The 11626-nt window shown below is 42.0% G+C and overlaps 1 protein-coding gene and 2 non-coding genes across 4 annotated transcripts in view; 1 reads left to right on the forward strand and 2 right to left on the reverse strand.

The window, feature by feature from the left end:
• fgd5a (FYVE, RhoGEF and PH domain containing 5a) overlaps positions 1-11205 on the forward strand; it is a 36312-nt gene extending 25107 nt beyond the window's left edge. Inside the window, exons 12-21 of one of the 2 annotated variants that reach the window (XM_028576387.1) lie at positions 66-134; positions 2913-2996; positions 3106-3185; positions 3344-3440; positions 3644-3781; positions 4392-4494; positions 4606-4742; positions 6634-6762; positions 7141-7286; positions 9530-11205. In XM_028576387.1, coding sequence (XP_028432188.1) covers positions 66-134; positions 2913-2996; positions 3106-3185; positions 3344-3440; positions 3644-3781; positions 4392-4494; positions 4606-4742; positions 6634-6762; positions 7141-7286; positions 9530-9566 — 1020 coding nt within the window. In that variant the 3' untranslated portion in view covers positions 9567-11205. The remainder of the gene's footprint in view (positions 1-65; positions 135-2912; positions 2997-3105; positions 3186-3343; positions 3441-3643; positions 3782-4391; positions 4495-4605; positions 4743-6633; positions 6763-7140; positions 7287-9529) is intronic. The other variant, XM_028576388.1, reaches the window with a different exon arrangement.
• On the reverse strand, positions 5030-5101 carry trnae-cuc (transfer RNA glutamic acid (anticodon CUC)). The gene has a single exon. It is a non-coding gene; the product is annotated as a tRNA-Glu (tRNA).
• trnae-cuc (transfer RNA glutamic acid (anticodon CUC)) lies at positions 7353-7424 on the reverse strand. The gene has a single exon. It is a non-coding gene; the product is annotated as a tRNA-Glu (tRNA).
• Positions 11206-11626: the final 421 nt, after the last annotated feature.

Raw genomic sequence — 11626 nt, forward strand, 5'->3', positions numbered from 1 at the left:
CAACAATTTGACATCCGAACATGCCTTTCTTATGCTTTTTCTCTGTGTGTTGTTTCCTTTGGCAGATGTTTGTCAAAGAGGGCACACTCATGAAGGTCTCGAGGAAGAGCAGGCAGCCCCGACACCTGTTTCTGGTAAAAGACACATTATTAGAATGTATTAGCTAGATTTCAAGCCTTTAAAATACAGTTTTTCTCTTTTGTTCCCTCCCGCAGTTTCAAAGTAATAGTTCCACAAATATGCTTTTTAGCTCTCTTTCCACAATGTGATATCATGACTTTGCGTAAACTTACATGGCCACTTTCTTAAGCCAAGTGGCGTGTTATCTGTACGCATTTTGAGCTATCCGCATGTATCACGCTGTATACAGCGGACGTAAACATGCACGCCACTGTTATTTACACGCATTTTGAGCGCCGTATACAGCGGACGGGTTGGGTTTAGGAAAAGAAGAACGGGGTTGGATTTAGTTAAAGAAGAACGTGACGGTTGAGTTTAGGATGGACACGCGGGACACGAAGGAAACGTGACACGCGGGACACGATCCCCGGTCTCCTGAGTGAAAGTGGGGGGCAAACAACCTCCTTACGCGGATTTTCATCCTTTCATACTACTCGCTACGGCATAAATTCCCACGCAAACGCAGGGTAATGTAAGTCAATGGAGGCCAAACGGCATTGATAAACACGCTTAGAAGCGAGTACGCGTCTTGATAACACACCAATAATGGCATACGAATTGGCGTGTCATACATACGCCACTTCATGAGATCAGTCTGCTTTCGAAGAGTTAGATGAGAAGACCCTTACCACTCTCAGATATGAGTAATCATGTCATCTAACTCTCTGCAAGAAAGCGAATAAGCATTTGTCGCAAAATGTCAAACTATTTCTTATAGGCTGTTAACCTCTGAGTTGAGAACTTCAAGACTCCATGTCTGCATCATTTTGTACCCATTTCCCCCAAGATCCAGCCTCTCATATTTGATATCTTTGAAAACCTTCTCCACTAGAGTTTAAAATAAAGTTATGAGAGTTTGAACACAGTTTGGATGCACACCATGAGTTTGTAATGACAAAGGGGTTGTTACATCATTGACTTGCACTACTATAGAAAACACCTGCCGTGTTGTTGAAGCAATGGTAAAAAATAAAGCCAGTGTGGTCTGTGAAAATATTGGAGAATGTTGGGTGGAGATTGGTCTGCGAGGTAGGTGAGGTTGGGAGGGGGGGCACGAGGCCAAGGCTGTAAGATCTCCACTTGGCACCACACCCATCCAGAAAGGGCCTCCCTCTCTGCCTTTCTCCTCTCCTCCCCTCTCAGGACTTGTTTTCCAGGGCCCCACTTCCTTACAGGATGTTTGGTGTGGGTCACTGGATACTGGCTTCCTGTGTATTGGGAGGGGACTGACAGCAAAGTGAAGGCCAGACACCCTGTAGAATGCAGGGAGGAGGAGGTGGCGGAGGAGGCGTGGTGGTGCTACACAAACACATAACGTGAAATAGAGAAGCCCACTCTATTGTTCCATGTGCAATCAGTGCTGTCTCATGTTATGAATTATGCTTGAGCTACATATCCGCAGGAGAAGCATTTATGATTTTGGCTTAGTTGATCGGATCAGAATGTAACGTGAAGATATGGATTGATGTTTGCTCTATCTTAAATCTTAATTTTGCTCTATTCCATCATTCTCCCATTCCCTCTAAAGAGAATGCAGTAGAGTGATGGCTGAAAAGGGTTGTTGGTTGATACTTGTAGGCTATTAAGGTTATATAGCCATTCGCTCCCTTGAAGTTGATGGCTTCAGTGGGTCAGGTGTTATTTATGGGCTTTTAAGAAAAGAGAATCCAAACAACAGTGAAGATGAAAGCCATCACTCACCTCAGAGACAGAGAGAAGCTGCAACCATGTCACAAGCCTGGGCTCAAAGAAGAAAGAGAAACGGGGTGAATGAGTGAGGCAAGGGATTAGAAGGAGGATGGAGCTGGAGAAAACTGGAAGAGGGAGGAGAGTATGAGTGAAAGAGGCAGGTGAATGAAGTGAAGGGTTACTGGATGAGATGAAATGCCCCTGTTGAAAAACTAAATGCCCTTAGGTGCCAAGGGGTCAAGTAGGAACATATTGCGTCTCATCTGGGAAAGTCGTCTGTGAAGTCTGTTAACATGGCACTTGGTTGGGTTTCTGTGGAAGGAATCTTCGAGTAAATGAGCAGCACAGGGTGGAACCGACAAACTGTGGTGGCTGCAGCCCAGAGGTCGGAGGCAGGGCTCGGGGCTTGGCTATCGTGCACTGTTTTGTCTCCAGCCTGTCAGGCCAGTGAACCCGTAACTTCTGCTGTTTGTGTTGTTGTTGTTGTGGTGAAGGTGGCCGGTTCCACCCAGTTCTGGTTCTCAGTGTAGCATGAGAAGGCTGGAAGGGCGAGGGGAGTCCTGGAGCCCGGAGCAGGGTGGAGAATTCCTGGATGCTGCCTTTACGGCCCCAGCGGATGTTTAGAGCACACATTAGGTGTGACCGGTGATGTCATCTCTTTTGTCTGGGAAGAAATGAAATACCTCTCGTAACACAATGGACTTCTCAGTGTGTTCAGGGGATCACAATACTTTTGGTCTGACAAGCAAATAAACACTTTTAATGCCTTATTTTCTTGTGTGAATACATGGGAATTTTGTGCTGAGGGGTTGCACAGATGTATGAACACTGTGAAAGGAAACATGATTTAAGCAGTTGAGCCCAGGAAGTTGCTTTCAAGAAAGAAAGAATAAACAAAGAGGGGTGCGCTGCAATTTTTGCTATTTCTCTCAAGGTAACACCACCACCTTTTGGTAATTAGCGGGTATTACATCCTGAATAAGTTTTACATTGAAATCTAACATAATACACCTCTTCTTTCCTCTTTCTGTGTTTTTTATCAGATGAACGATATAATGCTGTACACCTACCCTCAGCAGGATGGAAAATACAGGCTTAAGAACACACTTTCTCTCTCTGGGATGAAGGTACATTCATATTTTTCTTTTCTGACAATCTCGGCTAAGCTCCCAACTTTATCACTGTACACAATGGCTGAACTGTGATGTGTTTTGCCCCTCATACACACACACACAGGTGAGCAAACCTGTCCTAGACAACGTGCTGAACTGTCTTAGGATTGAGGTGTCCGACATCACTATTACACTTTCAGCCAGGTGAGCATCTGACTGCCAAAAGCTTGAAATGAATGTGTGTGAATTTGAAAACTTGCCCAAGACTCCCTTTCTCTTGTAATTAAAAACAACTCTATACGTCAAGTCTAAAGCCTTTATTGCCTTTATAGCTGTAATTGTTTGTCTGCTTCTGTCTACAGTTCAGTTGGAGAGAGGGAGGACTGGTTCCACACATTGAGTCGAGCCATAGCAGACCACGCTGCAGGGCTCTGTACGTTTGGTGGTCCTTGCAGTGAGGTAAGAAAACTTAAGGCTCTTAGATGAAGTTAGAGCTATTTTTCATCTGGGTTGTTTCACAAAATGTTGCTACTGAAAAAAAATCTGTTATATTCCTTTAACTAAGACTTATAATTAGGTGTGTTTTACAGACAGTAACATCTGTTTATAAAATCTCAACATCATTCTCACCTCGTCTAATGTCACCTCGTATGCGTCCACAGGCCCGTGAGAAGCTGTGGATGGCCCTGGGTGAGGCTGCTCCTGTACTGGTGCCAGTTTCTCATGTGATGATGTGCATGAACTGTACCTCTGACTTTAGCCTCACGCTGAGACGACACCACTGCAACGCCTGTGGCAAGGTCAGACACACAGAATTGCAAAAACTACTGTGACTCGTTGATGTTGACTTATCCTAGGTTCATCATTTAATCTCCATAAATTATCGAATGAAAGAGTAATAATGTCCCCAAACAAGGGACGTGCTTTAAATAGACATTTTTATTAATGTATCATTTTTGAGTGGTCCATGAGAGTATTTATTAATGTCGCAAATGGTCATTTCAACTTTTGGTTCAAATATCGAGTATACGAAGGTCAAAGATAGCCCTTCTATGTAATATGTAAATCTATGTCTATGTGATATCTGGGAAATACCTGGAAATGAGATGGAGACTGAACAAATTCTGAGTACAATGAATTCAGACTAATGCAGCTTTATTCACACAATGAACAAACATACTTTCATGAAAGGGAGAACAGTTGACATGCACCAAATGTATATGCCAAGGTTTTTTCAAACTCATAATAGATTTACACATTCTAAGCTGTTCCTGTGGGTGAAGGTTAGACTAACCTTCTTGTGTAGTAACCTACATACAAGATATAAAATAAATTTTGAAGGCTGAAATATCCAACCTATCACACCACATGTATGGTGTGTAAATCTTTGTATTCTGTCTCTGTGAGCAGGTGGTGTGTCGTGCTTGTTCCAGGAACAGATACCCACTGAAGTACCTCAAAGACAGGGTTGCCAAAGTGTGTGACCACTGCTATGCCGAGCTCAGGAAAAAAGGTGAATCTCTGCTTTCTGTATGTAGAAGTGTCTCACTGTTGGGGGATTACAGTGGAAAGAAAAATATCTTGGTGTGATGCTTCCTCTCTGAAACTGCGTTTGTGTGTGTAGGTGGCAGCGTGTCGGGGGCGTGCGGTAACTCCAGCCCTCGGACTCACCGGGCCAGCCGTCCCCTCTCTGCTGTCTTCCAGAGCCTGCAGCCCCCGAGTTTGTGGAAGAGCAGGAAGAGCACCTCCCCTCTCAACCAGGTGGACTACAATTGCCATCTGTACCTCTTTTCATTTCATGCATTACATGCATTTGCATTTGACAAGACTCAAAATATGTCATCTTTTAATCACAATGTTTCCTAGACTAATTTTACTAACTCCAAATCTCAGTGTAAATATGATCGCGATGGATGTTTAGGTGAGGTTAGAGAGGCTTCATTTGACATACTGTTTTGTTTGAATGAAAACATGCTCAATTTCAACACGCAATACCTACTTTAGTGTTACAGTAGATATTTTACTTAGTATTCAGTAAGTAAAGAATGTTCCCCGACCGGGAATCAAACCCGGGCCGCGGCGGTGAGAGCGCTGAAGCCTAACCACTAGACCACCAGGGAGCTGTAATGCACCGTATGTGTCAAGCTTGTGTACACAAATGTCTGGCATGTATGACAACTGATACTCTGCAGAAGCTAGTGGATATTGCAAAACAGCTGCGAGTAGGGTTCACTATCTACCTCTCTACCCTCCATTCCTATCTTCAGGGTTTGGACAAAATAACAGGAATCTAATGCAATCCTAAAACTAGATTTGGTATCCATATTGTCAAACAATTCTTGTTGAAACTGTTTGTGGCCTTGTTGTACTGTAACATCGTGCACAGCTGTCAGTTTTCAGAAAAGTGTTCGTTTATACGTTATCAGTGTATATATGCCGTCAATGCAGTCAAGAGCATGCCAGACCTGTAGGTGGCAGTGTAAACGAGAGGCTCAAGCCCACATTAGCCAATCAGAATCCCGAAAATAGCAACAACACCAACGAATCACTTCCTCTTTCTCTCTCTCAGCTGCCTAAACCAAGGGGGTAAGCTTCGCTTCAGAACTCGAGCCATCATGCCTCCATTTTGTTGCTAACTGGCCATCACCTCCTGTTAGCATTCCGCTGACCGCCATTTTTTTTTTACGTCACTTGACTGCGAATAACTTTACATCTGAAGCGTTTAAAGAGTCTATTTGTCCATTGTTTATTTCTAAAGAAACATGACAATGTATAAAAGGCTCCATTACCTTGTACCTCACGTTATGGCTCCGTAGCAGACGTTTTTGTAAAAATAGGCTAACGATTGTGTCATAACCAAGTGACTTACTGTCGCACAGTAGAGGAATTACCGTATAGTACAGGAGAAGCTTGCAGGCAGTTTCGACTTACATGAGATGTTTAGGTTTAATTACTAATGTTAACTAGCATGTTAGTGATCAATAATTAGCCTGTGCCCATGTTATCTCCTTACATACACCTACAGTCTCCGTATCTGTAAGATTGGGAATGATTGAGATTTCTCTTGGCACAGCTACCAGAAGACTTACAACTTTCAGACACGTTGCTCACGTCACATTCTCTCAGTTGGAGGCTGCGCAGTAAAGCTGGCCATCACCGGAAAAGTGCTTCTAATAGCCTTCACTGGTCTCCGTCCAGAGCAACGGGGTCTATTGGTCCATTATATACTGTCTATGGCCTAAACCTCCGTTTACATGTTTCAGTTTACATGCAGTTTACATGCGTGCAAACGACGATTTAAAAAATCTCCACTTTGGCCGGAGTCGACCATTTTTCATTCAGTGATGTGAATTTTTTATGATTTTTGATAACAATAGTGACAACAATAATAGGCCTAATAACAACAGTAATAATCATTGCTATGAGGAAATATCTGGAAATGAGATGAAGACTTTAACAAATGCTGAGTACAATGAGTTCAGACTAATGCAGCTTTATTCACACCACAAACAAACGGTAAAGGACCTGGAAAATGGATAGGGGGGAGCTGGCCCAAAAAAAGTTGAGAACTACTGTACTATCCAGTCCCTATATCTGTGTATCTGCATTAATGGAGGATAATGTCTATCTAATGTGTCATGCTTTTCATCAGGTGTCGCTTACTGTGGAGGGCTCCACCATGAGCGGCAGCCTGCAGCGCCGGAAGAAGAGCAAGAGGAAGTGGAAGCGACTATGGTTCCTCCTCAAAGACAAGGTGCTCTACACCTTCACAGCCCGTGAGGTGAGGGGGCACAGAGTCTCCCACACCAGCCCAAAAAACACTTGCGTAACTCTCATGATCACTTAATCACAGAGGCATTTCCTCGCAACCTTTATCTATCCTTTTTCTTCTTCACATCTGAAACAATGCAGTACAGAACTATTAACACTCACATTTCCTCCTGGGCAGAACACTTTATGAGACTAATGGAGGGATTCTCTGTGCTCTCTCTCTCTCTCTCTCTCTCTCTCTGTTTCTTTTGACAAGTGTGCATCTGAGTGTTGCACTGCTCTGTTCTTCTTGAAGCATGAAATTATTGTTATTTGCTGCTGACAGCAAGATTGGTGTTTTGAACTCATATGCCTGTGTTTAATGTCTTCACTCTGGTTCCTTCTTCAGGATAAAGTTGCCTCAGAGAGTCTACCTCTGCAGGGCTTCACCGTCAAGCTGACAGAAGGAGGAGAAAGCAGCAATGTGTTCCATCTATACCACAAGAAAACCCTTTACTATACATTTAGGGCTGATGATCCAAACACCGCTCGCAGGTCAGCACTGGTGCTTTGTCATGTAGAAATTGCCTTATCTGAGCTGAAGTGTTCATTAAATTCACATTCTCTGACCGGGAATCGAACCCAGGCCGCGGCGGTGAGAGCGCCAAATCCTAACCACTAGACCACCAGGGAGCTGTGAGCACAAGGTTTCCTCATACTCCCAAATGACCTGTATACCTCATGGAAGCCTGTTGTCCTAAGTCACGTGTCAAACTCAAGGCCCGCGGGCCAAATCCGGCCCATTGCATATTTAGATCCGGCCCGTATATCAATTTGGGTTCACGATAAATTTTGAAATAAATTGTTTTTTAAACTGCAATTACCTGACATTCAAAGCAGAGTATGGCAGATTTGCAGACTCTGAGACTCAGAAATTCCCCCAGAAGCAGAGAGTTTTCATATTCAGGCTATGAAACAGGTTGTTGTTTTGTAGGGCTTCAGGTCAACACAAATGTGACAAAAAGCGTACAAGAATTTTGGAAAAAGCAACACATTTACAGAAATGTGACAGATGTTTGAGAAAGCCACAAAAAAGTTGGAACAAAAATGAGAAAAAAAGCTACCAAAATGTAAAAAAAAAAGTGACACGCAGTAACACAAGCACGTCAATAAACTGTACATGTCTGGCCCTTGGTGTGATTCTCTTTTTTCGGCGTGGCCCTTAGTGAATTATCATAATGACTGTTGACAATGCATCTGGATCAGCTTGTTACTTGCTGTCATCTTAAAGGTGCAGTAAGCGATGCTGCGCCAAGATTGTTGATATTTGAACTCAACTGCCAAACAAATACACTCCTCCTTCAGAATCTCCGCCCCCCAGATTCATGGCATTGCCATAGCGACGACTTCTGTTAGTGTCCCTGCTGACTAAACGAAATATGGCAGAGTCGATATTAGCTCACGTTAAGTTGTGAGTAAGCAAACTGTCGCTACTGCTGTAAAGCCAACCAGTTGAAAGTAGCCATTAGAAACAATAGCAAACGGACGAGGTTAAACTGACCTATTGAAAACAGCAAACAGTGAAACAGCGAAAACCCTCATCAGTTTTCATTCCTTTGAAATCACAGAGGTTTCTGTTTGTTTTGCATGTACAGTCTGGGCTGTGTAGGAACACCCTTTTCTTTTCAGCGCACACATAAAAATAAAGAGCTAGGTTTGAATTGAATTTGACAAAAAGTATTAAGTGTTTTTTTTTTTTTTTACATATGTGCAGTAGCAAACAAGCAAATGTAATAAAAAAGTACTAGCCAATCAGAGTTTTTGTGGAATGCGGATGGGGAAAAAAAGTCAATCAAACCACCTTAAATAACTCCTGCCAATGACTGTGAAAGAGGTCATTTGGCATGTGGATTGGGAAATTTCCCAAAACTCTCTTGCACACCCAGTGTGCGCCATTGGTTGAGCTACCACATCAATGGTGGCACACGTGCCTAAGGCCGGCTACAAACTGGCTGCGTGGCGTGAGCGTGACGTTTCTGTTGCGTGTCAGCTGCGTGTCGGCTGCATGGCGTTTTCTACGTCTTTACACACCAGAAACGTGTCTGACGCGGCGCTGCTGCTGCTAGCCTTGTCTGGACACATGTATGTTTCCCATTGATTTACTGCACTCAAGCAGTAGTATACTTCATGTTAAACATAAATATATACTGATCTGATTACAGCAAAGACAACGTCGGCAGTATTGACGGCGAAATAGGCTACAGAATATTTCGTTTTCTATTGACAGGTGCAATATTTGAAAATCGATTTATTTATTTTTTAATTACATTTATATCAAAACCTAGAGACTTTCAAACATCAAAATGTAATTTATTAATATGTATTTTTGTCAGACTGACATATAAACATCTTTTCCTGTTTTATTTTGTCTGGAAACGCTTCCAACACGCTTGCGTGTCACGTGAAAAATAGGCGTTGTTCTATTTCTAGCATGCACAAGTTTTTTCTGGGACATGCGTGTCACGCAGGCAGTATGTGGGCTCTAACCTGTTAACATGGGAGCCGAAATAAAAACGGACACGCCACGCAGCTGACACGCTCACGCCACGCAGCCAGTGTGTAGCCGGCCTAAGGTTGCTAACCCCTACTATAATGCAACCAGTTAAGTATCTGTTTCTGCATGATAAAAGCAGTAGTCTGGGAGGGGTAAAGTGACTCTGTCATGTAAAATCGGTGGAGTGCCCCTTTAAGTTTTCCATGAACCATTGTGTTAAAAAAAAATGTTTCTTGTGTTCCAGATGGGTCAATGCCATGGAGGAGGCTACTGTTTTATAGCACCTGCTCAGTTAAATGAACACGCCCTGCTGTCTGTGACTGCTAGAACTCCTCCGTGGAGCGCAACAAAGCTACCTGCTGCTTCTGAACTCAGACCATCAGTAAGAATTCATCACATCTGACCTGTTGTTGTGGAATATTATGTGAAAATGTAGTCACCAGAGGGATCTTAGACAAGCCTGCCACCCAATGGTAGGAAGGTAAAAGTGGGGGATGACGCTATGTGGAAGGGAGCAGTGGAAACCTCTTGTTGGAGTATGATCTAACATATGAAGACGCTATGGTTTCCAATGCGCTGATCCAGCCGAGTTCACAGAAGCCTTCACTTTTTAGGTTCAGCTTGGATACATAAAATGCTTCATCCAAAAGAACATTTTATTCCCTCTGTTTCACCTTTTTAAAAGGACCATCCCACACACAAAACAAGTTCTCCAAGTCAACTCTTTTCTTTTTCTGTCTATTACCTGAGGTTCCACTGGATTCCACTCTTTTTGTTCTGGAGGAGAACGTCACATCCTTCATTTTTCTATGTGAGACAGTTACAGCCTGTGTGCTGTGATGAGTATAACCTCACATATAAACTTTGCTCCATACTGTGGTAGTATTCGCAGCTAGTAAAAGGGAAATATTGCTCACCGTTTTAGAGAGACATTTGGTATTCTGAATATATATTATGAAATATACACTGCAGATATTGAAGTGAATTATAGGATTTGCTTGTATAGAAAAAAAGTATGTTCTGAGTAAGAGGTCTTAATCTTAATCATCCCAGTGTGTGTACATTATATTTCTTGTGGAGTTTTACACAGCGTTGCTATTATGTTGAACCTACACAGCTATGGAATGACCCTCAGCATGACACCCAGTCAACAGTATTTCTAAGGATGAACACTATCAAAGATACTTTGTATTTGAATCTGTAGGCTTTGAAAAAGAAAAATGTCAGTTCTGATGTGCTAACTGATTTCTTCCAGTTGAATGCAGCGCAATTTGTAATTGATGATGAATGTGCCCTTACATGAAATTGTACTCCTTGTCCGTCTTTATACTATCAAAGTACTGTACTAAGGTCATGTCTCCAGAAGAGACCTTGAGAAACATTCACTTTTTTTTTATCTACTCTTATATACGTTGTTTCTGTTTCAGCCCAGTAACATAAGAATATACTATTGTGCCATTTTTATTAATGCCTTGTTCACGCTGTATATACACTGCTGAATAAAATCACACTTTAAACACTTGGACTTAATGGAAACGGCTAGGATAAAAAAGCCATTTTCATACTACCTATAAACTGCCAGTGTTAAGAGTCATCTGAGCCACTCATGTCTACAGCAGTAGGATGGATACTGAAATGTCACTCTTCTCTACTGTTCTAACATAATCTGGCATCCATAGTTTCTCTTAACTCAGCTCCATTCGGAATGCAGCTGTACTACATGTGATTTTTTTTTTTATCCGTCAAACTACATTATTTCTAAAGCACACATTTGTTCATCACGTACTGTTCAGCTTTTCTACCTGTTTCTTATGTGCCATACTTATAGTGTTATTATGGATTGTACCTCTTGCATATAGTGCATTGTAAATGTTCATGTATATAGATACAATATACAAAAATAAACTCCTTCAAAACGTTTACTGCATGTGCTTTCACAGTGCTGTGCTGCCAGATCTTACATATGAATCTGTGTCTTTATTATAAGTTACAAAACATTAACTGAGTGGAACATGAACACCTGTACAATGATATCCATTCCAATACAGTACCCTCTGTATAATTATACTACCATTGTGAAGCACAATGTTACTTTTTTGTTGAGAATACATCAGAAAGGTTTGCTTGTACGGTTATTTTTTACCAATTTAACTGTGTACTTAAAACTTTTGGTTTTAAGTACACAGTTTTATTAATATGAAAATCAACATATTCCTGTTTGCAAAAAGAAAAACACAAATAAAGGGACCTAAGACTATCCCTGATACAAATGTTGGGAGGAGGCTTCCTTCCAATTTAACGGGATTAATCTTCTTGCTAGGAGGGAAGTACATTACACATA

The sequence above is a fragment of the Perca flavescens genome, chromosome 4 (genome assembly GCF_004354835.1).
Source record: "Perca flavescens isolate YP-PL-M2 chromosome 4, PFLA_1.0, whole genome shotgun sequence".
Lineage (NCBI taxonomy): Eukaryota > Metazoa > Chordata > Actinopteri > Perciformes > Percidae > Perca > Perca flavescens.